The sequence below is a fragment of the Thamnophis elegans genome, chromosome 4 (genome assembly GCF_009769535.1).
Source record: "Thamnophis elegans isolate rThaEle1 chromosome 4, rThaEle1.pri, whole genome shotgun sequence".
NCBI classification, from domain to species: domain Eukaryota; kingdom Metazoa; phylum Chordata; class Lepidosauria; order Squamata; family Colubridae; genus Thamnophis; species Thamnophis elegans.
Window position 1 is genome coordinate 122,043,469 of NC_045544.1, and position 27,902 is coordinate 122,071,370.

Genomic DNA, 27,902 nt, shown 5'->3' on the forward strand with positions numbered 1-27,902 from the left:
TCAACCCTGGGCTACAAATATTCTCCTTTATTGGTGCCCTTTGAAATAAGCAGGTGACTCTTCCCTTTTCTTATCTCTATGCCGCAAGTTTCCCTCAGCCACAATTAACACTATCGGACAAAGACACTCTTGCCTCTGCCGTCAAAAAACGAATCCCGCTTATCTTTTGCGACATTATGAGACGCTCGCGCACGTTAGGTTATCATGATATATACTCTTAGCTCTAGGCGGCTGTGATTTTTTGCGACTCTGCCACAAAATGATGCCAGCCCTCTGTTGCTGTAGAGACCCCCTCCTCCCCTTGCTCAGGTTTGCGGCGTTGCCGAAAAGCGATGTTATCACTTTATTAGACGACAGGGGGCCATCTTTCGCCGTGCCGCTCGGGCCCTGGACCACACCATATTTTGCAGCTCTGCTGTACGGCAGGGTCGTAAACCGCCGCTGGGCGAGCGGCCTTTGCGACGTTTGGGCGGAAATGTGTCCTGAGGGAAGAAGACGCGAGAGAGAGAAAGAGCGAGGCGGCCCTTCCTGATCCGTGACAGGAGTTCGCCTGAAGGGAGGGAGCCGCAGGGCATAAAGGCGGCCCGAGGGCTTCATGGGGAACGTGGGTAGCCACAGCGAGGGCGAGGAAGAAGAGGAGGAGGCGGCAGCGGAAGGAGGGGGAGGAGGAGGAACGGCAAGCATCGTCACCTGGAGCAATAGTAACGGCAACTGGGCCGCTGGCACCAGCGAGTCCCCTCCACCGGGAGCTATGGAGGCCGCCTTCCCGGGCATAGCTTCCCCGCCGCCGGCTTCGTCGTCGTCGTCGTCTTCCTCGGCTGCTTCGACCCTCCCGCCGCCGGCGGTGTTGCTCGGACAGGCCCGGCTGCGCGAGGAAGCCGCCGCCCGCCTTCGCGAGGTGCCCTCGGCCGAGCCGCTGCTCTCGCGCCACCACGCCGCCCTGGTGCGCTGGCTGGAGGAGCGCCTGGGCCGCGGGGAGCACGCCATCAGCCTCGAGCAGCTCTGCGAAGCCCTGGAGATCCGCGCTGCACCCGCGCAAGGGACGGCCACCGCCGCCACCGCCGGGACAGGAGGGGACGCCGCTGCCGCTGCGGCCGAGGAACGAGTCAGGAGCGAAGAGGTGAGTGCGGGAGGGAACGGAAAGCTCAGGCTGGCTGGGTGTCAACTGCACCTGCAAGGGCGAACGGGCAGCTAGCTTAACGCTTCTCTTCCAAGACTGGCAAAAAAGACATGTTGCGCTCAGAATTTCAGGGCAACTTTCCGTTGGGGCATCTTTCTTCATGTATATGATACCAGAATCATCAAACAATCAGAATAACACAGCTGGAAGGAACCTTGTAGGCCATCTAGTCCAACCCCACTCCTCCCAAGCAGGAGACAGATGGCAGTCCAGTCACTTCTTGAAAGCCTCCAGTGATGAAGCTCCCACAACTTCTCAAGTTAACTTCATTGATCAATTGTTCTCACTGCCAGAAAATTCCTCCTTATTTCTAGGTTGAATCTCTCCTTGTTCAGTTTCCATCCACTATCCCTTGTCTGGCCTTCAGGTGCTTTGGAAAATAGCTTGACCCTCTCTGTGGCAGCCACTCCAATATTGGAAGACTGTTATCATGTCTCCCCTGGTCCTTCTCTTCACTAGACTAGCCCTGCTCAGTTCTTGTAACCATTCTTCCAATGGAATAGCAATCAACTAGTGGAATAGTTTGCCTTCAGAGGTTGTGGGTGCCCCAACACTGGAGGCTTTTAAGAAACTGGACAGCTATCTATCAGGAATAGTATAGTTCTTCTGTAAGAACAGGGAGTTGGACTAGATGACCTCCAAGATCCCTTCTAACTCTATTACTGAACTGCAGTCTAGAGCTCACTTCCTGCCAGCTTCCACCATGCTCAGACTTAAAAAACAATGTTCAAAATAACGGAATGAACTCACTTCAAAAAAAATCAGGCTTTGTGTGTGTGTGTGTGAGAGAGAGAGAGAGAGAGAGTGAGAGTGAGTGAGAGAGAGAGAGAGAGACTGTTTTTGTTTTCCACTAAAGATGCATGGAGTGACTCATAAACTCTGGGTTACATTTAGTACTAAGTGTATTATTGGAATTTCATCTTTGACTTTCTCCTGAACCAATTAGCAGGCTTCAAGCATGTGCAGTTTTTACCAAGGATGCCATTAGGGAACGTGCCATTAGAGAATACATTTGAAATAATGAGATATGGAATGCCTACAAACATATTTTTAAACCATGTCTAGTTGAACTTAGAGGGATGAATACCAATTGTCAGTATGATTTTAATGGAGCCCTTTCAGCATGTTTATTTCTAGATAAATACAGAGTACTAATCCTAGTGATTCCTTTTGGGGCATCAGGGTTATGCTGAAAAAATAGTAAGCAAAATAAATTAGAATCTACTGGAGTTGGCAGACAGTAAAATTTAGGTTGAGTAAGGATGGCAAGAGATAAGTGAAAAAAGGTAAGTAAAATCTAATGAAAATATTTATACCTTTCCCCCCCTTACCTATCATGTTTCCACTATGTCTGTACACTGTCTCATACATTACTGTTCGTTCTTTAATCCCACTCTATTCAACTTTTCATTTTTTTCTGACCAACTCTTCTGTATAACAACATAGTTAGAATCATGTTTTATTTTTCTTCTTCTGGTAAGCATTCATTCACCATGTATTTCCCCTGCCTATCAATTTTTCTTAAATTTCTGTCTATTTTCTCAGATTTAATAAATTTTCTACCAAATTAGGCAAATTTTATCTACTTATTCTATTTTTTTTATTTATCTCTAAAGCTGGCAATTGTTTACTGCACTTTCTTGGTCCAACACATTTTTGTTATATTATTGTAGATACATATTCTTTGTCGTATCATATAGTGCAATATTTGTGGCAACTTCTTTAGGTTCTTAGCCAACAACTTCATAGTTGCATATAAAAATTACAAACCTGTTTATGTAATCAATGACTCACACCAAATAGCTGTTGGCTACGCTTGATATATTCTCTTTATCACAGAGAAATGATCTGATAACATGAGACTTTTGCACCAGTTCTTGTTACAGGCGGATCATTCTTCATGACAAAGAGTTTAATGGGGGTTGCTAACTTCCACAGGGAGAAAGCATTGATTTAAGATGACCTGTCTGAAGTGCTTGATGAACATACAGGGTTTTCAGATGGCTTTGGGGAATTCAACAATTAGGGCAGCTCTATGGAATGTATTGATAGCCTCTTGAATATGAAGGCGGCTGCTTTCAGAGTGATTTCTGATGAGTTTTGGGAAATTAAGTAAGAAAAGAGATACTTGGAGCAAGTTTGGGGAAAACAAAGTGTGACTACAGCTGAAAATAGGCATGAGCAAAAATTTGCGCCTGCCTCATGTAATAAGGGCAACAAAGCAAGATTGCATTTCTGTGAGATAGGCAGCATATAAATATGATTCAATAAATAATTTCTCACTCTTGTTTTGTCTTCAGAATATTTGCCCATTCACGGTGTCCTAAGCTCCTCTATAAAATTACAGCGAGAAGTCCCTGCTGGGAAACTGCAATTACCTGGCTAAGCATTTCAGGGATAAGGTTGCTCATATTTCTCTTTGAAGCTGGGCAGACAGTATCTTGCTAGCTCCAATGATGTTATATCTAGTAGGGTAATGAAACATCTGCAAGAAAACAACCAAGCTCAGGGCACCAAGGATCCCACAGTATCTTAAAATATTGCAGAAACGGCATATTTACCTGAGTTGGTCTTTTAGCCTGTGGCATTTGAGGAAGTGAGGAAGTTGTTGAAAAAATTGTTGGAGCAATAATTAAAGCTCTGGACAACATGGGATATCTGGCAGTTGGGAAACAGGCCTCAGTAAGGAGATAATCTGATTGTCCTCATGATTGTGGGCTATCATGATGACTGTCCTTATCCTCTCCGTGACAAATACTGTCAAACACTGGGCCATCTGTGAGGATTGGGAATTGGAGGCATTTTTGATTGATTACACTTTTATTTGAGTAGGTGGATCTGACCCTGGCCCAAAAAACCCTGGCCTTATGCTTGGAGTCTTGATAGGGAAAAAAAGTTTATACTTAAGCCAAGCAAAATAGAGTGGATGTTAAGTCAGAAGCCAGCTGAATCCAAGTTAATATTAAATATAACTCTTAGTAGGGTTATGCTTACTCAGCACAGGTTTACTACCACAGGTTTCTTTTGGATTCATAGTACCTGCTACAAAAGCAGTTGGAAGCTGTAGCCTATACTGCCTTTTGTTCAGCTCCAGTCAATGCACAAATTGTAGATTGGATTACCGTATATACTCGAGTATAGGCCGACCCGAATATAAGCCGAGGCACCTAATTTTACCACAAAAAACTGGAAAGTTATTGACTCGAGTATAAGCCTAGGGTGGGAAATGCAGCAGCTACCGGTAATGATGTCCCGTGCAGCCGCGGGAGCGATGTCCCGCCTCCTATGACACACGGCACAGTGATTCCTATCATTGGATCACTGTACCAGAGGAGGTGGGACATCGCTATGTGGCTGCTTGCCATAACAAGGAGGAGGTGGGACATTGTTGCAGAGCGGCAGGAGGGGGAGGAAGGGGAATCGTAAGACAGCCCTGCATTACATTAGAACGTGAGGAGGGGGGATGGTGCGGTGCGCGCTGCGCGGCAAACTGACACAGAGGGAGGGGAAACTCACAGGGGCACTGGGCCATTCACGAGTGTCACCCAGCGGCATGGCCCTGCCCCTTTTTCTCCTCCATTTCGGGCAAATTTTTCACTGACTCGAGTATAAGCCGAGGCGGCTTTTTTCAGCCCAAAAAGTGGGCTGAAAAACTAGGCTTATACTCGAGTATATACAGTACTATAATTTATTCTTAATGGAACTGCTCTCCAAGACCATCCAGGAACTTCAGCTGGTCCTGAATGCATCAGCAACATCAGTTAAACTCACTGAGAAATCTAGACATTGCAAAGTTACACTACTGTTCTGAGAACTACATTGATTAGCATGTCTTTTCTGAGTGCACCTTAAGTTATTGGTCATTAAAGTTCCTTTTTGTTTGGAGCCTCAATATCTAAGACATCTTCTTTCCCAATTAGAGCCAATTCTGATGACTGAGATGGATGTTAAAGATTTCTTGATTTTAAATGATTATAACCAAATCAAGTAAAATTGAATCTGCAAAATATTTTGTTGCTTATGCGGGAAGGGTGTAGAAAATAAATAATGTAATAAAAGACAATGTCAAGAGAAGTTCAGTATTGCTTCTGGGCAAAGGTTTAGTGGACCACACCCTGTTAAAAAACAAGTTATTCAGATAGGAAAGCTGGTTGATTTACATGCCTTCAAGCTGTGGCAAATGGCAAAGTTATCTTCCTTACTTATATTTTTGGAGTCCATTTCTGCAAATCCAATCATGCTATGGAATTATGCTATGAAATATATTGAAATAAAGTATGATCTTAAAAAAATAACACGTATATCTAGTTAATTAAACATTAGAAAATTCAGATGCAATTCACAATATATGGTACATGAAATATTAAGATATACCATAAATAATGCTTGCAAATAGAAATAATCAAAGCAGCACTATAGGAGACAAAAACAAAATTATTGATTATTAAGTAGATAAAATCTACCAGTACCTGAACAGAGAGAGCTCTGAATAATAAATGTACTGCCTACTTTGTTTACATACCATTGATCTCAAAACATTGCTGCTTAAGGTGTGATAGGTGCTGAATACAGGTGAAACAAATGTATTCTGTATAAATAGTTTTAATTACACTATCGCTAAATATGCCCAGAGCCAGGTAATTATTAGTGCATATTTCTTCTTTGTTTCCTCACAATATCCCTTATGGTCATTTTTGTGGATTGAAACAGATTCATCAGAAATTACTCAAACTCAAAGTCTTGTGTCCTTCAGATGGACTTGGACTCCCATAATTGCCATTCATTATGGTTACCACTCTTACTAGCAATTCTTAGGTTTAGAGTTTTAACACATTTGGAGAACACCATTCTATGTTAAATGGATGTCATCTAACACAGGAATTGAGACAGGATAGGCTATAAATGTTCTCCAAGATTGTTTGCTTTCATCAGACAAACCAAATCTGCTCAGCAGTATATTTACATTCATTGAAGATAGAATCTTAAATATGAGATCCTCTCAAAGAGTCAGTTCTTTGAGCTGAAACTGCCATATTCAAGGTAGCAAAATATGTATTCTTAGATCATTGTGATATCAGTTAATATATTGTTTCATATATATTATATTTGTAAAGTTTAGATGCAGCAGCATTCTGTATGCATCAGTTTGCAGTGTTGTGATTACCGTATATACTCGAGTATAGGCCGACCCGAATATAAGCCGAGGCACCTAATTTTACCACAAAAAACTGGAAAGTTATTGACTCGAGTATAAGCCTAGGGTGGGAAATGCAGCAGCTACCGATAAATTTCAAAAATAAAAATAGATACCAATAATGCCATTGCCCATTGAATAACATATACAGCCTGCCTGTGCCCATTAAACATACAGTAGCCATTGTAAAAATTTGCTCTGCATAACAAATTATTATCACACAATACCGGTGTATTCAATGAAATACTTCACTCACCTCATGATGCTGATGTCCCGCTGTGATGATGATTTCCCGCCTCCTATGACACACGGCACAGTGATTCCTATCATTGGATCACTGTACCAGAGGAGGTGGGACATCGCTATGTGGCTGCTTGCCATAACAAGGAGGAGGTGGGACATCGTTGCAGAGCGGCAGGAGGGGGAGGAAGGGGAATCGTAAGATAGCCCTGCATTACATTAGAACGTGAGGAGGGGGGATGGTGCGGTGCACGCTGCGCGGCAAACTGACACAGAGGGAGGGGAAACTCACAGGGGCGCTGGGCCATTCACGAGCGTCACCCAGCGACATGGCCCCGCCCCTTTTTCTCCTCCATTTCGGGCAAATTTTTCACTGACTCGAGTATAAGCCGAGGCGGCTTTTTTCAGCCCAAAAAGTGGGCTGAAAAACTAGGCTTATACTTGAGTATATACAGTACATGTTTCAGAGAAAGGTCTTTGAATGCTTTGTTTCTTGTCATCTAATATTTGCAGTCAGTAAGGATACTGTAATCTAAAATTGTGGTTTACAGTTACCTTAACTGCAGAGATCAGAAAATCTGAGGCCTTCATCACTATTAATATCAATCCTTTCTGGGTTGGACTGTGGTAAGTGAAAATAGGGAACAGTTGCCAGGAGAAATATGAGCATTTGTTTCTTCAGGCTGAGCATACTGAAAACCTGTCACTCAAGTTTGTATATGTTGTGTTTTGCTTTGCATATTATCTCAGGAAATCATAAGTGTCATTTATTTGTAATGACTGCAATTCTTGATTTCTCCTGTGAGAAACCTTTTACAGAATTTAATTTTTTAATAACTGTATTGTGAATACTATTATTATTAGAGATAATTTATATGAGAGTTATTTCTTTAGAAACTCAGGAAAGTGTTTGAGCAAGATGGTGTTAATGCTGACCAAATTCTAATCAAGAATTTGTTGGTTTCCAACTGCTGATGGATATGATAAGTACTGAGAGGCTTTTCTAACTTTTTTTCTCCCCAATAGGCTTTTGCTCAGTTTGATCCTGAGGGTGATGGCACAGTAGATGTGGAAAATATGCTGGAGATTCTCAAGAGTTCCAGTGGTGCAAATTTGCAAGGAGAGCTTAGTTACGTAATCCGGCAGATGCAGAGTTGTTCACTTATTCCAGGTAAAAAAGAAGGAAGAAACATGTTCTTGTCATTTTCACTTAAATTATCTTTGATTTATGCACTGGATAAATCTTTTCACTGAGGCCTTGGAGAGTCCTGGTTTAGATGGATTCAGCTTTTAAGAAACGTGATGTTTCAAGTTGTGTACATTCATATATACTTTGTCTACTGCCTGAAATAAAATATTATTTAAGTTCATGGAGCTCTTCCAAATTTCTAGAGAGAAGAGTGGAACAAAATTATATTTTCAATGTCCTTATTTTATCTCCAGGTTTTTTTTTAAAGCCAACTGAACCTTACAACTTAGAACCGGAAACTTTTATAAAAATGCCTACAATTATGAAAATGTGTTCATAGGTTCTTAAACCAGGAATTAATTGTCAATTTAAGATAATACTGTGGAACCATTTATTACTTTTTATGTGGATACATAATCAAATCATGGATAGCATTTAAATGATAAGTTCCTGCTAAGCAATAATATCAGATTCCACACAGTCAAAATTAACCCATGCATTCTTTATAGCATTTATGCTTAAAATAATCTGTTCATGAGTTTTACCAGAAATAGCTTTTCTCTCTTTTTCCCCAGCTCCATTTGATTGATTGATTATGTATTATAAAGTTGCCAATTCAAACACCACATAGATAGATTTTGATAATCTATCCCTAACCTGGTTTTTTAGGTCATCCAATGATGCGCTCAAAGCCACTATAACTGAGTCCATCTGTTTGACTACTAGTCATCCTCTTTTTCTTTCTTTCCATCTTTCCCTGCATTAGTTTTCACCAGAGAGTTAGGTCTTCACATAATGTGTCCGAAACAGGATGATTTGAATCTGGCCATTTATGCTTTGAATGTGAACTCTGATTTTGTTTGTCTTCTGAGGGTATTCTCCAGCATTCAATTTAAAAGCACCTATAATTTCCATTTGTGTTGAGGTTTTATTAAACTCCCAGAGTGAATATATATGGGAAAGGATATGGTAGAATAAAGTGAGTTTCCCCACCAACTTTTATATGCTTTTCCTTAAGGACTTTTGCTTTTTCTTGCAGGTTTTATAGATATATTTTCAGACTCAAATGAGCGCCTTAGTCTTCATGCTACTATGATTCTTAGATTCCTGCATCGGCATCGTATCACCAGCACTGTTATCCCATATCCCGTCTTGGAATACTTTAACAATATTTGCACTATGCGATCTTCTGTGCTAAAGGATTCTTTAGATCGACTACTCCTAAAAGAAAAAGGTATTAAAAATTAATTTTAATAGATTTACTTTGGGCTTGCTTTTTTAAAATATTCATATCCTTTTTTTCTGTTGCTAAATACAATACAATAGCAGAGTTGGAAGGGACCTTGGAGGTCCTCTAGTCCAAACCCCGGCCTAGGCAGGAAACCCTATGCCGTTTTAGACAAATGGCTATCCAACATCATCTTAAAGACTTCCAGTGTTGGGGCATTCACAACTTCAGGAGGCAAGCTGTTCCACTGATTAATTGTTCTAACTGTCAAACTATCTTGAAGATAGTTTTCAAAATTGGGTACCAATGCAGTCTATATTGAACTGACCATCAAAAAAAACCAATTGCAATTGGTTTGTTTACCTTTGGAATGCACCACTTAAACACACATACACCCCCCCCCCCCCGTTCTCGCTCCTATGTCCTTCATCTCACGATGGCATCCTAAATATCAGCATCCAATGCTGATATTACAAAAAAGAAAGACAGGATTATATGAGAGAAGGAATTTGTTTAGAAATTCTGTCATCAAAGTAAGTATCAGGCTGACAGTTGGGATTTATAATAATATGACTTTTGTATTTGGTTTTCATAAAATTAGTTAGTGATGTGTTGCCCTATGTGCTTTTCTTCAATTCCCCTAATACTTACGAAGACAATGATTTAAAGCAGGATTCTCCATAGTGGTCAGTATCAACTCCCAAGGGTCAATGAGGGTTGACCAAAACTGGCTGATGATACCATTATTATTTATATTATTAGTTAAAGTAGTATTTAGTAAATTGTTTTCATATAATAAATGTTTGGGGGGAGCAATCAAAGAACAATCTCAAAATTCATGACAATGTTAATGAACTGAAAAATATGGGGATCCCTGATTTACAACATACTTATAGAATTATTTTCCCCTCGATGCTCTTTTTTTCCTGGAAGGATTGTGCAACTAAAGAAGCAAGCTGCAGCATTGTGTAATTGTTAATTTAGGAAAGTGGATTTGAAGGCTTTTAAGTGGAGCAGAGCCAAAACCACTTACTGTTCTAGGTATTTCTTTCTCATTCCTCTTCTAAGTTAAAGTCCATTTTGCAGAATTTTCCTTAAGTGTTCTGCAGCATTTTGGAGGTGGCCATCCCTCTACTTAAAATGACCTAGAACAATGCTAGGGTTGAAGCATGAAGGAAGCTACAAAGCAACAACTATAGCTAGTGCTGTCCTTTGCTCCCTTCCTTCTTGAAAAACTTTAGAAAAAGAATTAATTGCTCTTCCATTGCAACAGAGACCCATTCCTGAGTAACCATTGAGGAATGTTTCTCACACACTGAAAAACTGAAGTAAAATTATTCCATACATTCTTTTGCCCATAAATAGTGTGGTAAAATTGATTTGCGCAAATCAGTCAACAGTTTCATTTGGGTTTTTTGTTTCGTTATTCAGACAAGTGCACATTAGTCAGCAAAACTGGGAAAGAGGTACTTCCTTCAATTTTTTTTTTATCAAACTGAATAGAGACAGCTAAAGATGTCAAAAACCACAAACAAGAAAATATTAAAAATTAAATGTAGAAGTAGTAGGCTCAGTAATCGCTATACAGGGGTGGTGGTGAAATTCTTTTCTTCAAATTTTAGTTGTATTCCCTATGGGATGAGGTGAATTTTACAATTTGTGTGAATGCAATTTTTATAAGTTTTTAGCTGATGGCTTGCACACTGTATTCTGAGTTTCTGGTGCCACATTTTGAGGGTAGCCACCATGAAATGAGAGAGTAGACATTCACAAAGAACAGCGAACAGATCTGTCTGTCTGTCTGTGTATCTGTCTATCTATCTCAAATGCATATTTCTAGGAAGTTAACAATAAAAGCAAACCAGTATGCAAATTAATAGTGAAATCTGTTGATAATGAGTGATTCCAATTCTCCTCTTTGTCCCTATATCCAATCTTTTTACAGAGAGCCCTAGTGATTTAAATGGAAACCAGGAATTGGACAAACTCAAATCAGTTTCTAAGTGCTACACCCATATAGAAACCTCCTCTAATTCATCCGATATAGACAAAATGACAAATGGAGAAACTTCCTCCTTCTGGCAATCGGATGGGAGTGCTCGATCACACTGGATACGGTGAGGCCTTCTTGCTAAATATTAACGAACTGTCTAAAATGGCCAGAATAAAATCTGACTTTGATGAAATTGATCTATAATTTTGTCAATACAAGACTCCCAGGTGTTAGGGGTGGCACAACTGGATTGTGTTCATTTAACCAGCCACATTTATATAATACACATAGATTAGGCCTAGCCCGAGACTAATGCTGGCATATACTTAAAACATGAACTCTGACCAAATAGAAATCTGACTGACCTGGCCAAAAAAATCAAAAAGCATTTCTCTCATACCAATTGATGGATCTGAAATAGCATACTATGATTCTCTTTCAGGACTATTAATTGACTGCTTGATATGTTAAATGACAAATGTTTAAATGACAAATGTTAAATTTGCATAAGAGAAACCTTTTTCTAATGGGAAAAATTTGTTCTCTTTTCAAAGTCTTCAGAATTATGCCTTCTTGTATTGGAGAAAATTGCAGTTTTAGCTTGATTTTATATGTAGTGTATATTATATGCACACATATATACATGCTATTTATTACAAATAATTTGATGGCAGAATAAAAAAATAAAAACTATGTTAAAAGAAAAGCAGGAAAATGCCTGGATAAAAGCAGTGCATTAAAAGACCAGGGTTAATGACTGGATATGGCTAACACACATTTGGAATTTTTTAAAATATTCTTTAAACATGTAACTTTTATCAGTCTACGATGCAATTCTATACATCTCTGATAACCTGTTTTAGGTAAACGGAATTTTATATTTTTGAAAGTGTATATTTGTTTCTTCTGTTTATATGGCAACCCATCTCCGATATATGACTTTAGGCAACTAACAAGAAATTAAAAGAATTAAAAACATCATAACATAAAAAACAAAAAGAACAGCCAAGATAAAACCATCCATCACAATCAGTCAATATCAGGGGTGTCAAATTTCATTTCATTGAGGGCCGCATCAGGTTGCCTTTGACCTAAGGGGGCCGGGGGGCATGGCCAGCATAGGCATGGTTAGCTCAACGTCACTCGTGTTGGGGGCACTTGTGAAGACCTGAGTGCTCTGCCATCAAAAACGGAGCAAGTTGTATTTTTGCTGGCAGAGGTTGCAGAATGCGCTCCATTTTCACTGGCAGAGGCACCATGGGCCAGTCCTTCGCTGTTTCCATGGTGGCCCCGCAGGCCAGATCTGGCTCATGGGCCTTGAGTTGACACCCCTGGTTTATATCTCTCTCTATATATATCTAAATGTTGCAGCCCTTTGTTTTCTCAAGATTCATTGAAATGGAAACATTGTTTTATCTTTCTCATGAAATATAAACCTATCAATTGATATAGTCATGCTTGCTATGTTATACTGTTTTCTGTCAAGTAGACTACAGTTGAACCTATTTTTGTATTAGTTGCTGAGAAATGTGAGTATCGAAGGCATTCCTTTTGGTTTCTTCATGTTTTCATGAATAATGCTTCTATTAAAAGTTTCCATAACAGTGATGTATCATCACACTTTAATTGTCCTGTGCTTATGTTTTTATATTTCATATATTGCATATATTCTTACTTTGTGAGCCAGTGAGGCTGCTGTAGTTGCAGTTGATAGATAAATTCTTTTCTTTCTGCCTTGCAGTTTAAAGATGAAGCCAGATGTCATTCTGAGGCACCTCTCCATTGCTGTCGCGGCAAACGACCAGAGTTACATGCCCCAGCAAATTACAGTAGCAGTTGGAAGGACTCCCAACAATCTCCAGGAGGTCCGAGATGTTCACATTCCCAGCAATGTTACTGGATACGTGACATTGTTGGAAAACGCTAACATTAGTCAGATGTGTGAGTCAATAACAATACAATTGGCTTTTTTTTGCTTTTTTTTGCTTTTTTTTAAAGTAAATTACTGAATGATTTGGAAGCTAAAGGGAGACCTTTAAAACAAGGTTTTAAAATATTGCTTTTTCCACCAAATTATATGAATATAATCGCAAATACATTATTTGTGTTGCGGCTTGCTCTTCCTGTCCCTGAATAGGAGTATGTAGGGAACTCGAGGAAGGAAGTTATATTTGATGCACTTTTAAAGAAGGCGCAAGCAGCCATTGCTGTTATTTGCTAAAGCTGAATGAGAAAGATCACTTTTTTTCCTTCACCCTGGCTTTCTCTACGAGAAAGAACATATTTCTTTTTTGTTAAAAGTTTGAAGGAAATAGAAGCAGCAAAGCATTGCTGTGGCTCTCTGCAAATGTGGAACCTGAGGAAGCTTCTCCATGGAGAAAATAGATGGTTTTATCCCTGTAAGGTTAGCTTTTTCAGAAGAATCAGGTGTGCCAATCAGCCATTCCTTTTCTTTGTAGAAGGTAGGGAGCTATGGGTGCATTTTCCATTAGAGTTTTGCAGGCAACAGCAATGAGGTCCAACAGATACTTTGTAACTGTGTTGATAGAGAAAAATCATCTTTCTTTTTGTTTGTTGAGTAGGAAGTTAGTGGTAGTTGAGTCTTCCTGCAAATTGGGCTTTTAAAGAAATTGCAACCACCATCTCCTGTTTGGCTTTTTAGAACGAAAAAGAGACTGTCTCCAAAATCTTTTTTCTTTGTAGTTATGTTGGTTTTTTTCAGGAAATACTGTAGCTGAGTATTGCGTTCTTTAAAAAAGGAGCCTGTAAAATAGAAAATAGTTTCTTTTCTGAAGAACCTGAAAGGAAAGTGGGGTGGGAATTTCTCATAAGTAGGAGATAAACATACAGATGTAAAAGGGGCTCATCTCTTAATCAAGAGATGACAATGTGTTCATCACCTCTTCCATCAGATATTTTCATTACAAATATGTTTCCTCCTTCATCCATTCATAGAACCTTAGAAAAATACTTGCACAAGTGAAATTATTCGTCAAAATTCTGTCCTGAGATTGTAGTTTGGTCCATTGCAAGCATCATTATCTGTGCAAACAGCAGCCTTGAATCTTCGGCTGTTTATTTGTGTAGAAATGGAATAGGGCCACCTAAAAATAAGATAGTGACTTTTACATAAGCAGGCACTTTAGCAGTGATAAATGATGTCAGTGAAGACGGCATAGATTATTGGGAGCACTAACACAAGAGCTACTCTAGGTTTTATAATACCCAAATAAGGTTATATTCGGGACTCCATATGCATACGTATGTACACATCTCTAAAAATAAGAAAAAACTCAAAATTATTTTGAACTTTCCAGTATCTACAGAATGTTGATATACCAGTTTGTTGTAAAGAGGAAAATTTCCCACACTTAAATAAGTTTGGGTTTCTCTCGTATGTTTCATAACGTAAGAAGAGGGTGACAGCACCTTCTGTTATTTTTTCAAATCTCCCTCCTTTGAACTTTTAGGTTTTCAAGGTCAATCAGCTCTAAACAGGATGGTTTTTTAGATATAGAGCTATATTGGGACTCTTGATTGCAGATCTCAGTTGTTTGTCTAAATTCTTGATTGTGTGAATATGCCTAAAACATTTCAGGGATCACTAGAATTTCTCTTTGGGCAGTAGTCATGTATCATAATTATAACTAACTCTTAAATATATATGCTGGCAGTGACAACCAAAAACAAAATCCTGTTTTAAAAATCATGAAATGGTTGCCTAGGCTGGATAGATCAGTAATGTTCAGAATCTGTCTATGAGATCACAGACAAAAGAAGCCCCATTGGAATAGATATGATAGGGTTGAAAGAATTACATTATGTGGAGTATTTATTGGGTTTGTCTAAGAAATGTTTTCACTTTAAAGAGTTGTGGTAATAGTGGAGCCCTGTTTCAGAATAATTAAACAACAATACTATAGGAATAATGGAGGCCAATCCATTCTGTTCCCTTCTGCCATTTTTTTTTAAAAAACTACTGGCGCAGTGGTTAAATGCAGCACTGCAGGCTACTGCTAGATCAGCAGGTCAGCGGTTCAAATCTCACCGGCTCAGGGTTGACTCAGCCTTCCATCCTTCCGAGGTGGGTAAAATGAGGACCCAGATTGTTGGGGGCAATATGCTGACTCTCTGTAAACCGCTTAGAGAGGCCTGAAAGGCCTATGAAGCGGTATATAAGTCTACTGCTATTGCTATTGCTATTATCTCCCCACCCCAATGCATTATTGCTGGATGTATACTTTCCTCTATGATTAATAGTTTGAGGAAAGGTAATTGGATCAGAAAAAATAGTGCAGGTTGACTTGTATCCTGATCCAAATGGAATTCTACTTCCCTTTGTAATTTCTGGTTTTATTTCTCCCCCTAAGTGACTACTTTAGCAGATAGCCTGGCCATCTGTCAAACAAAGTTCTTGGCCTACATCCATCTGCTGTTTTGCTGTTGATATAATATACTATCTTAATTCCTTGTAAATTTGATTGATTATTTAGATGTAGGAATTTATTCTTAATTTCGGCAATTGAGTGCTGAACTCCAACCTTACAATCATTGAGAGGAAATAATGCTCTAATAAGTCAGAGATGGTAAATTACTTGTTCTGGTTCCCCCCCCCCTTTGTTTTTTTAGTACAACTCCAAGAATTGAACTTGCAAACATAAGACACATCAGCTTCAAGTGGCAGAACATAAATTCCTACTAAGTTATCAGTGTAGTTGTTCTCATGGTGCTGGGACATTCATGAAATTTTTGGGTGTTGTGCTTTTTATTTCAATAGACTCATTCAGAAGGATATACCAGATAATTGAATTTGTATTAATCCAGTTAGGAAATAGCATGCCATTTTGCAATTCTCCAAAGCCCCAAAACCAGAACTGACATTGTTACAGGAGTATTGCAGGTCATTTAAAACTCTTACATTTGACAGACATGGAAACTATGTACTTTTACTTTTTTGCTCTTAAATCATCTGTATCTTTTCCCATTTAAATTAACTGGGGGATGTTGAGTATTTGTGTTCAGCACATGTACCCCGCTGGAGATGGTGTTGCAGTGTTTGCTTCCCTTTAACTTGCTTGCTTTCCCACTGTTAAAAAATTCATAGGTCATTTCAAGGTCATGATTCTAAAAGAGTCTGGTATAGTTTTCAATTGATACAATTTTGAGCTGGCAAGAGGTTACTTTTTTCTGATGCTTCCTATGAAAGCATCTATTCATTACTCTTGGCATGAGAAATGATTAGAAATCAATATTTAGAATGACGTCCGAGAAAAAAAAATACTATTACTACAACAACAAAAACAAAGATGTGTAATTTTCCCATTGTAACCTGATTATGAAAATGACTAGACATTTACTCTTTCTAGATTATCAATTTTTCCCACTGATTCAGGAGCACACTCTTACCTTTCATATTCCCCATACAAACTGTCTGACAGAGGATCTTCAGAAAGTAGTCCTGCCTCAAAAAACACCATGAGCCAAATGAGCCTACCTTTGGTTAGATTTGCTAACTAGGAAGACATATTAGTATTGAGATTATACCTAGATGCAATTGTGTCTTTTAAAGATTAATTCAACTGTGTAGCTATGTGCCTTCAGAACTGTTCTTAAATGGTGTATCAAGAACTGACTGACTTCTGAAATTTTCAGTTTGGCCCTTGACTGGAAGAAATTACCCTTGTTTGATATTCTTGACAGATGTACAGATTAACATCAAGCGTTGCCTTAGTGATGGATGTGACACAAGAATTCATGGTCTCAGGGCTATTGGGTACCAAAGAGTGAAAAAAGACTGTGTCTCTGTATGTGATGCTTCAGCAATCTGGTACTGGTCACTTTTGACCTCTCTGGTCACGGCATCCATGGAAACCAACCCTGCGATTGTTCACGCCATTCTGCAAAATACCCAGTAAGTTCTCTCCTCTTTCAGCATGTTAACTCTCCTTAAATCACTTTTTTTGTTTGGTAATTGTGTACCTTCTTATGTATTCCTTTATAGCATTAAAGAACAGTATTCATCCATATTCACATTTAACTTAGGTATTCAACCAGGTCAGCCTTCCCCAAATTTGGCACCTTCCAGGCTTTAACTCTTGGCAGTAATCATGCTGGCTGAGAAAATATGGGAATTGGTTCACCCATCTAGAGAGCATTCAGACGAAAAAGGTTGCTCTGCAGCTTATGTTTGGAACTTTGAACTATAGCATGTAAAATATCTTTAATCCAGAGATGCAAAAAAAAGTGATTGGTTCGGAACAGTTTCCTTTATTGATGCTGCTCATAGCCCTACAGCCTATACATTTTATAAATGCATGCTTCACTTTTATTAATATAATATAAACCTTCAAAATGAAGCAGGCAATATTTAACTGCTCTTGTGCAAATATCAAGATAGGAAAATCAGGTGCCTTATCCTTTGCTGGTTTGTCTGCTTTAGAAGCAATACGGCTCATTAAATAAAATATCCATTTAGAATGATGATTTTCAAGTGATTTTATTTTATGCATCATAATGAAAGTTAAAGCTCCGAAACAGTTTTAAAAATGTAAGCTATTATTTTCAAAAATAAAATTGTATAAAGTTATGCAATTAACGTAACCACTAACTATTTTCTTCCCTGCCTCCATGGAGTGGAGGAAAAGCTCCAGGCAACCTAAAGATATTAACTGCTAGCCTAGTGGCCAAAAAATTCAAGGTCTATATACTGCAAATGCTACTTTATAGATAACCACGTTGATGATCAGCCAGTTTTTAAGTGCACCTTCAGGGCAATACTAAGAATTGTATCACAGGACTGGATTGTATGGATTAAACCAATTTGATCACAAGCTGGGATGTTTTTGTTTCTTATAGAAATTAATTTCTTTGAATTCTCTGTAGAATAAGCTCTAGTGATTGAGCCTGTTATAGGGCAGGTATCCGGGTATTTATTAACAATCTACTTTTAGGAACCTGAATGGCTAAAAACAAACAGAGGTTGCTAAAACACAAAGTAAAGGCAAATGTAATTAAGTGCCTTATTCCTTTGTTGCCAAATTCTTGGGCAAATATTACCCATTGTGGCTGTCTTTTTGTGATGGGCTTGAGGCAATTACTGATGGCCTTCTTTCTCTTCCCCTCTAGGAAGGCATTGCAACATATGCCACCTCTGTCTCTGTCTCCAGGCTCCACAGATATTTCAAGTTTCTTATCTTCCAATGTTTTGGAAGAAGTGGACAATTTTCTCCTGGGAATTACCAGGTATGATAAGATTTAAGCTGGAACATAAAAAGGGGGAGGATGGTGGCAAGGTAGAATACATTTTTTAAATTTAAACTTTCTTTTTCCATTTCAGTTACTGTGCCTCTCCAGAAGTAGAACTTACACTGCTAGCTTTTTCTCTGGCCAGAGGGAGCCTGACCAAAGTGTTGAATTCACTTTGCACAATTGCTGGCCACTTGGAAACTACTTATAAGGCTGCTTCTCTAATTACTTCCATGGCTACAGTCAGGCAAAACCTGCTCTACAAATATGGTAACCATCATTGGAAACTTTGGGCTTGTTCTGTTCTCTCTGTGCCAAACTTTGACAGATAACCTATTGTTGCCACCAGGAGTTTGTTTTGTTTCTCTGTTAGCCTTCTACAGTCAAACCACAACACAGGGAGGCAGCCTACAGGCCACCTCAGAATCCCACACATATATCTGCGATTATACTGACAAGATCCAGTGGCAAGATGGCCCACTTTATACTGTATGGTGCAATATTTTGGAAGCAAATTAAAGGTGGGAATGAATGTGGGAGGCTTCTAAAAGTCGAATCATTTCTATTCCTGTCTTTAATACTCCCATGTCCTGCAACCATGAAAGCCATTTTTGTGCTAAGTATCATGAGTGTTGTTTTGTGTGTCTCCCCACCCACCCCACCCCCGGTCTCGTGTTGGGAGGTTTAAGGATGAGAATGAAAGAGGGTTGCCTCTTAGAAGCTCTAACCCTTTTCCACTCTCTTCTCAAGCCCCCAAATGATTCTGATCCAATTGAACATCTTAAGCTCTGTGCTGTGCTGACTTTCATGGAGTCTCAAATCATCAGGATATTTCTGAGCAGTGACTCAGCCACGTAATTTTTTTATAGTAGTAGAATTTAGTTCAGTCTTTTGCATGCACATCTGTACTTGATTCTCCTTCCCATTTCCCCCTGAAGTTGACTACTTTCCACAGCATCTGTTGTGGGGGAAAAAACCAGTTATTTACTTTCCTTTGTTTCACTCAGTTTAACAGCTTACTAGAAGAACACACAGGTACTCCTCGACTTACAACAGTTCATTTAGTGACCATTCGCAATTAAATGGCACTGAAAAAGGTGACTTATGGCCATTTTTCACATTTACGACCGTCGCACTATCCTTATGGTCATGGGATCAAAATTCGTCTGTTTGGTAACTGGCATGTACTTAGGATGGTTGCAGGGTCATGTGATTACCTCTTACAACCTTCTGACAAGCAAAGTCAATGGGGAAACCGGATTTACCTAACAGCCATATTACTAATTTAACAACTTCAGTAACTCACTTAACTGTGGCAAGAAAGGTTGCAAAATGGGGCAAAATTCACTTAACAGCTGCCTTCCTGAGCAACAGAAATTTTGGGCTCAATTGTGGGCATAAGTTGAGGATTTACCTGTATAAGTGTTTCTTGAACAGTGAGTATAATGCAGCACCTGTATTGTTGGACGTATATTGGGAAGAATAAATTTAAGTTTTCCTTTCAATCACATGTTGAAAGAAAAATTCCGCTTGTAAATGTTGGACCTGGAGTCATCCATGTGAACTTAAGCTGAAAGAGTAGAGGTTATTCTGAGTCATTCTCGTCCCACTCTGTTCTCCATTGGACGCCCTATTCTCTTCATAAAGCTTCTCTGCTTTTTCCAGGAACTGCCCTACAGCTAACTCTGCAAGCTTGTGATGTCAAAGGGAAGGAAGACAAATCAGGACCTGAGAATATGCTCGTGGAACCATGGACAGGAGATGGTAAGGGCCTCCTTTGATTCTCATTTTCAACTCATATATATCAATCTTGCTTTTTTTCTCAGAGAGAAATATCAAAGAGCCGTACAATAAAATAGAATATTAAAAACCCAATAAATGAAAGAGTAATGATGTCAAACAGCAATACAAATGTGTGACATGTATGACTTCATGAAACAGCCATCATCATGGTAGAAAGTGGTTTTCACTGATCATAGTATTTAGTATAGTGGTAAAAGTCAGCAATTTAAATTGAGGCTGGAAACAAAAGCAATATGCCAAATAACAGCCCTTTTAAAATATTTTCTCATATGTTATGATCAACCCAAAGCTTTTAGATGTTCTTCAGAGCGAACTCCATATTCAGCATATTGCAGTAGAACTGGACATGTGTAACAGTGGCTTGAAATGTTCTGTTTTCCCCAAAATAAGCCCTCCCCTGAAAATAAGCCCTCCCCTGAAAATAAGCCCTCCCTGAAAATATTGCAACACAGCAACAGCCATGAGGTGACTATGCTCGCTGCCTCCTGCACCTCAAAAATAATAAGACCTCCCCGAAAATAAGGCCAAGTGCTTATTTTGGGGGTCAAAAGAAAATAAGACCCTGTCTCATTTTTGGGGAAACATGGTACAAGTAGTCCTCGGTCAACAACAGCAATTAGGACTGGACATTCCATCATTAAGTGACACAGTCATAAAGCACAACTGCACAATGACATGCTGCACATGCTGCTTAGTGACAGCAATTACACAACTTCCAGTTGCTGCTGTTAGGCAATTCCTGCAACATCTCACAGCTGCCATTTGCGTAGGAAATATATTTTATTCAATTTTCACATTCCATTTGCAATCATTTATATACAGGGTATTTACTATAAGAAAAGAAAAAAAAAAAAAAAAAAGAAAAAGGGAATAAAACGAACAAGTAAAAAAGAAACACAACTCATCATTCACAACCCCACCTAACCCTTGCGTCCTCCATACACCCCATCTACCCCCTCCAACTTTCCTTTCTCCCTCTAACACTCCCCTCCTACTTCCCTTTCCCCTCAAGCCTTCCTTCTCCCCTTACTCCCCAGACACCCTCCTTACATTCCCCTTACTCCTTACATTCCCCTTACTCCTTCCTTACTCCTCCCTCTTCCTTCCCTCTACCTCCCTCCTTGGTGTATGCCTTTATTCGAGTGTTGTTTGATCTAATAAAAGTAAAGTAAACCAAGGAAAATAATAATAATAATAATAATAATAAGAAAAAAAAAAGAACCACCGTATATAAATACATTCTTGTTCTTATTAAAACTATATTAACACCCCCCACCCCACCCCCCACAATCCCCATCCCTAATCCTCCCGACTTCCCAGGGTCCACACCTGGCACTACCTTCTATCTAAGATATCTTGTATACATATGGATTAAAAAATAAAAGTAATATATCAAAAAAAAAAAAAAAAGAAAAGCAGAGAAAGAAAAAAAAAAAGGAAAAAAAGAAACCACTCTTTGTGTTGATCTCAGCCCCCCATCTTTATCTATGCTTAAATAGTATAAATCATTCTATCTATATTTTATTCTCATCTCTTACTTCTTTGCTATTTACCCCAACCTTCTGTAGACTCTCCCGTTCCCTTCCTAAACCTCATGATCCCTTCCAGTAAGATTTAAGCAGCGTAGTTTATGCCATATATTCAAATATAACTTTACAGACAAGTAATCAAACTTTCCCATCTAGTAAAATTTAAACAACGTAAATGATCTTTCTTTACCCCTTTTTCAAACAGTAATTCAAAATAATCTAACCCGATTTCCCCTTCTTAGTAAAGTTAAGCAGCGTAGATCAGATATTACTTTACACAGGAATCAATTTCTGTAATTCCAACCGACTTCCCCTTCTAATAGAATTTAAATAACTTAGTTCATTCCACATGTATTTTACCCTCATCCCCCACTTGTCTGATATTTACCACTATCAAATTTATACTACCATTTGTTTAAAATATAACTCAGAGCGATTTGTAGCATGAATCCTTCCACATATTCCAATAATACTTTCAGCAAAATTCAGTTAACCTTCTATTTTAAGGTAGTCGCTTCTAACAAAATTTAAACAACATAAATCATTCCACATTCTTTTTACAGTTATCTTAAGATAATCCCAAGCGGCTTCCTGTTCTAATAAGCTTTAAACAACGTAAATTTTGCCCTCATCCCTTGCTTGTCTAATATTTATCACAAATAACGTAGTACTACCATTTGTTTAAAATATAACTCAGAGCGATTTGTAGCATGAATCATTCCACATATTCCAATAATACTTTCAGCAAGATTCAGTTAACCTTCTATTTTAAGGTAGTCGCTTCTAACAAAGTTTAAACAACATAAATCATTCCACATTCTTTTTACAGTTATCTTAAGATAATCCCAAGCGGCTTCCTGTTCTAATAAGCTTTAAACAACGTAAATTTTGCCCTCATCCCTTGCTTGTCTGATATTTACCACAAATAACGTAGTTCATTCCACATGCATTTTACCCTCATCTCTTGCTTGTCTAATATTTACCACTATCAAATTTATACTAGCGTTTATTTGAAAAATAACTCAGAACTATTACAACCAACTTTCCCTTCAAATAAAAGTTAAATAGCATGGATCATATTCAAATAATGCTTTCAGCAAGAGTCAGTTAACCTTCTATTTTAAAATAGTCCCATCTAACAAAGTTTAAACAACATAAATCATTCCGCATTCTTTTAACCACTATCAGATTTATGCTAACGTTACTTTAGAATCTAGCTCAAAGTAGTTTCACCCAGCTTTCCCTTCTGATAAAAATTAGTCCACTTTTTCTACCGGAGAGAGGTCTCAAACCCCCATTCAATCCTCAACTTTAGGAAGTCTTTTGAAGTATCTAAATTCTCAATCTGCGTTCTTCTGCTTCTCCGAGGGAGGAGGGGCTACCCCCTCCATCTTGCAGCCGCATGGCCAGCCGTTTGCTTTCTCCTTCCGCTTGTCTCTCCTCTCTTCCAAGCGCGTCAGGAAGTCCCGCCTTCAGAATCCTACAATAGAAATCTTGAGCCTCCGAAACAGAGTTAAGACGAAATCTTTGATTCTCAAATGTAACCGTGATGCCGGCAGGGGCCTCCCATCTGTATCGAATCTGTTGACTCCTAAGCTCTTTAGTTAAAAAGGCGTAGTCCCTTCTTGCTCTCAACATTTGGAAAGGTATATCTTTGAAGACAATCACGTCCTGGTCATCAACTCGGAGACTGTTATTATGAAACTTTTGCACAATCGCGTTTCTAGATTCTTTTGTAGAGAAATGTATAATTATGTCCCTCGGGAGCTGTCGCTGTTCCGCTATCAATGAGTTCTGGCGATAGATTTTCCGAATCTGCCAATCAAGGTTAAGTCCCGGGCTTCCCAGCGCATGGCTGAAGGCTTCAGCAAATGTCTGTTTCAAATTCTCTTGCTCCTTTTCACGGAATCCTCTGACTCTTATTGAAAATGCCTTCCTATCAAAATTTAGCGTCATAAGCTGTTCTTCGTTATTTCTAATTTTTTCTTGTAAAATTTGAATATTGGTAGTCAAATCAAAATTAGCCTTCTCCAGACTTTCCAATCTGTTCTCTATTTCAGCAGAGTAATCTGACAGGGCAGACACGGCTGCAAACGTATTCGCCTTCATTTGATTAACTTTAGATTTTAGATCCTCATAAAGTTGCAATACAAATTCCTTAAGTTCTTGCTTAAGGGCATTAAATATTTTAAAGAGATATTCCTGTGTTAAAACTTCTCCAGTAGAGGGCGTAGGAGACAAAGGCTGTGTTTCCAAAAAAGATTGTTTAAATTCTTTAGACACATTTGTAGCAAGACGTTTCTTTGATCTGGGTGCCATAATAGATAAACAAGTAAGCAGTGCTTCGCTCCCCTCTATTTCCAAAGAAAAAGAGTTTATTTTGTTAAGGAGCGGTCTGCAGGAAGATAAGCCCGGCTAAGTACATCCAGTAATCATCCACGGAGAGAAATCGCCATTTTAAAGTCTATTTAAACAAAGAAGTCTTTAAGGCAAATGGTGCTGGTATTTAAGATAGTAATAAAAGCATAAATCTCACAGGGGTGGTACCCTCCCGTATCAACTCTAGCTTGAAAAAAACTTTGTTTTGTCCTGGGGGGGGCTAGCCTGTCTGGGGCTGCCAAAAAAAAAAAAGGCAGCTGAGAAGGAACTGGCCGGAGATAAAGGCTCCGCTTCGGCTGGATCTAATCTCTTCCACAGCCAAAAAAAAAAAAAAAGGCTGTGGCTTACGAATAGACCCTAACCTACGGAGCTACCCTCCCTGCCCCTTTCTTAGCCAAAAAGGGGTGCTATCTATGATCTTATTTAGATATACAGACCAGATCTCTGAGGAGCTCGGTGGAGCCCTCCTCGGCAACAGGCCACGCCCACAGGAAGTCCAGAACCATCACAGCTGCCATTTGCAACCTCCTATTGGCTGCCCCATTAATTTTGCTTGTTGGAAGCAAGCAGTCAAAGTTACAAACGGTGATCACATGACCACGAGACACTTGTGATGTTGTAAATGTGAGCCAATTACCAAGGACAGAGATTATGATCACATAACATATGTCCGCCCAGAACTTCGAGGACCGAACATAAGTATCACTTGTTCGTTGCTGCTCTATGTTTGAATAGTCACTGAATGAGTGGTCACTAAATGAGGATCATCTCTGCATTTTATACACTAGCCAGCCATCAGGAGTAAAACAAATTCCCAGAGAACATTCAAATTGCAAACTTAATTCTTAGACATGGTTAAGTTTTAATTAATGTGCACACTAATTGCAGAGTCTCAGGCAGACATATATCAAGTTGGAAAAGTTTGTTCTGAACATTCCAGATAAGTTGTTGCATATTTTGCTTTATCCAAAGGCTTCCTGACAGAGGCCGGAAAAAGACAAGCCAGCATCGTTCTCTCAACTGGGACAGAATCGGCCTTCCAGGTCACACAAATCAGAATAAAGGTCTGAATGCACTTCTTAAATATTCTTTCTGAATCTCTTTGTTTTACTTTTAATTGCATGGTCTCTATTAGTAAAATAAAGTTTTGCTCATTTAGCTTTTTGTAAGTGTTAAGATTTAACCTGTTATTAAAAATGGTGAAAACAAGTTTGTAGAACATATATTTCAAACAATGTAATATTAACAATAGGAATAGGTTTTTTTTGGAGTAGGGAACCCATAATAATAATATATTTTTTTAGAATTGAAATGGAAATGGACTGTTCACATAGCAAAAAGAACTGATGGCAGGTGGACCAAGGCAGTCATAGAATGGATCCCACTTGATAAAAAGTGTCCATGAAAGAGGCTTAAAACAAGACCAATTGACAACAGCAGCAAGTATTGCAGGCCCAATTGGCAAAGGAAAAGTCAGGACCATGTTGCTTGGAAACATGCGGAAGAGGCCTTCATCCTGCAGTGGGTACAATGGCTAAAAGGATGAGGATTATGAAATTAATAAGCAGTTAATATCTGTATCTACTTTAATGAATGAGTTAGATAATGCCTCAAATCAATTTGAAAGTTTAGAAGAGTATTATTTATGTAGAATACGGTTATATGGAGTTTATAGGAGCTAATCTCAGAAGAGTCATTTAGTTTTTCTCCTCTTGGTTTGTGCAATGCTAAACACCCCCCCCCCCCCCCAATAGGTGCGGAGAGGAGCAATTGGAGCTCGATGCGGACTGGTATTTGCTTACAATTCTTCCTCAGATAAATTTCATGCAGATGAGCATTTCAAAAGATTTGAGAGCTATGACAAATGGAAACTAGAGGATTTCCGACACTTCCTAAAAACAAGGTAAAACATTAAAACAAATGCACCTCATTAACATGTTATGTTAAGCTGCATTTTCCTAAGTTAGCCTATAAGCTTCTTTCATTGACAGTAACTCCCCAGGAGCTCAGTAGACAAAAGCCTTGCCTATCACTGCTTGCTTGTTCTTTTTAACTGAAAAGACCCAACAACTGATTCTGGGGCTTTCTATGCAGACTCTTTGAGTCATGATGTTTCCCTGACAACTAAAAGGTGGCAGTCTGTTAGGACTGAAAACACAATCCCAACAGTCAATTCCAGCTTCAGGTGTCACATTTGACCAATTGATCCACAAGATCATGACTAGCCCGTGCTTCTTGTCTTGTTCCATTCCCCACCATCCAGTCAGGGCTGAAGAAGCTTCTTAGATGAGAAGCGAAACGTCCTCAAAGAAAAAAACCAGAAAGTCCAGTTGCCTCTTGAAAAAGCACCTTTGGACAGAACCTGTTTGAATAATCTCAAAATGCTGGATATGGAAGGATGGATTTTAGTTATTACTGCCTCTGAAAATTCTTGCTAACAGTAAAAGCAGTGTGACAATGGAAGCCATTACACAGAGAACTGGTGGGCTTTCACAGAATATCTTCAAGACAAAATAGAAATTAGTTGTAGATGGTTTAGTTTGGATTTCCGCACCGATCAGGAGGTTGGGCACACCTTGCTGTCATTAGCTCAGTAATGCTTTTTGTTTATTCAGCCAGTCTTTCCATTCCTTTGAATCTTCCCCAGAAAAAGATGTTCAGTACTGGAAACTCTTTATTTTAGCTCTCTGGAGGTAAGATGTTATAAAGTTTTTTTTTTAAATACTGCCTGTTTTCCAGAAGTAGCACAGCATGTGATGAACTTGGAGAGGAAGATCCTGTTGGATGGTTTGAAATGGAAGAGGAATGGGATGAAGTAGAAATCAAAATGCAGCAGTGTAGAATATCTAAGGTAAAACAGACAGACTGTCTCTTTGTCTATGGATATATACATGACATCTTTTCTCTGAAAGCTCAAGATAACTTGTGGCAGGCACAATCCAGAAAGATCTTTGGCCACCTCAGCATGTGTGATCTTGGCTTCCTTGTTCAGAGGTTTAATAAACAAACCACAGGAAATGTGTCTGTAGTTAGCTACATCCATTGTCAGAAGAAGCCAATTGGGTCAGTGCTGCAGTTCCTTCCTTGTTCCTAGTTAAGCCAAAATCCTGGCTAGCTTTGTCTATCCATATTAAATGAATGTGGTCTATAACAACTTTGTTGTTAGGCATTGCTAGGAATGTAATACTACTTAATGTAGTAGTACTGTTTCAGTGGTGCTGAAATAGAAAGTGGAAACTGGAAGACTGTGAGTTATAGTCCTCATAGATGTGAAAGCTGACTGAATAACTTTGGACCACATAACTTTCTGTTTACCCACTTCACTAAGTTGTCATTATGGGAAAAGTAAGAGGCAGAAACATTTTCTATACCTTCTACAAATATTCAGAAATAAAGGTAGGGTACTAATCTAATAAATACATGAATTATATATCAGGCTTAATGGAGGTAGGTATAATTATTTGCTGTTAGGTATCTCAGTCACATCGATCTAAAGGCAGCATTACGAACGGCATCATTCTGTGGTTGCTTTTTAATTTTTCCATTGTTATGCCAATTTGGTGACTGTTATTCTGTGCAATTCAAATGGTTTGTATTAGGAACTGTTGTGTTGTTGCTGTTAATAGACTAAATCTAAATATATTTGATCATAACAAAGTATAACTTTAAAGCAGAGATGTAGTCTGGGGCCACAAATGTCCTATTAGCTTCTCTTATATCTGTCCTTGCCTAACACATATTGTGGTTGGCCCCATAATTCAGGCTTTTTTGTTATTTTTTGAGGGTTTTGGATAGTGATTTAATGAGCAAAATGTATACCTTAACTATTGCAAAGTTTTAACATATTTAAAGCCCCAATGACTTCCCTCCCTAAAAGGGTCCTGATCCTGCCTTTTTTTGCACTAAGTGCCTTGATCTAAAG

At 38.9% G+C, this 27,902-nt stretch overlaps 1 protein-coding gene across 3 annotated transcripts in view; it reads left to right on the top strand.

The window, feature by feature from the left end:
* The first annotated feature begins 474 nt into the window (after window positions 1–474).
* Window positions 475–27,902, top strand: part of ZZEF1 (zinc finger ZZ-type and EF-hand domain containing 1) — a 77,414-nt gene continuing 49,986 nt past the window's right edge. For all 3 annotated transcript variants that reach the window (XM_032214867.1, XM_032214868.1, XM_032214869.1), the window contains exons 1-12: window positions 475–1,120; window positions 7,641–7,785; window positions 8,843–9,037; window positions 10,977–11,148; window positions 12,766–12,965; window positions 16,725–16,935; window positions 18,150–18,266; window positions 18,361–18,539; window positions 19,935–20,033; window positions 24,953–25,044; window positions 25,735–25,883; window positions 26,720–26,831. In XM_032214867.1, coding sequence (XP_032070758.1) covers window positions 596–1,120; window positions 7,641–7,785; window positions 8,843–9,037; window positions 10,977–11,148; window positions 12,766–12,965; window positions 16,725–16,935; window positions 18,150–18,266; window positions 18,361–18,539; window positions 19,935–20,033; window positions 24,953–25,044; window positions 25,735–25,883; window positions 26,720–26,831 — 2,196 coding nt within the window. In that variant the 5' untranslated portion in view covers window positions 475–595. The remainder of the gene's footprint in view (window positions 1,121–7,640; window positions 7,786–8,842; window positions 9,038–10,976; window positions 11,149–12,765; window positions 12,966–16,724; window positions 16,936–18,149; window positions 18,267–18,360; window positions 18,540–19,934; window positions 20,034–24,952; window positions 25,045–25,734; window positions 25,884–26,719; window positions 26,832–27,902) is intronic.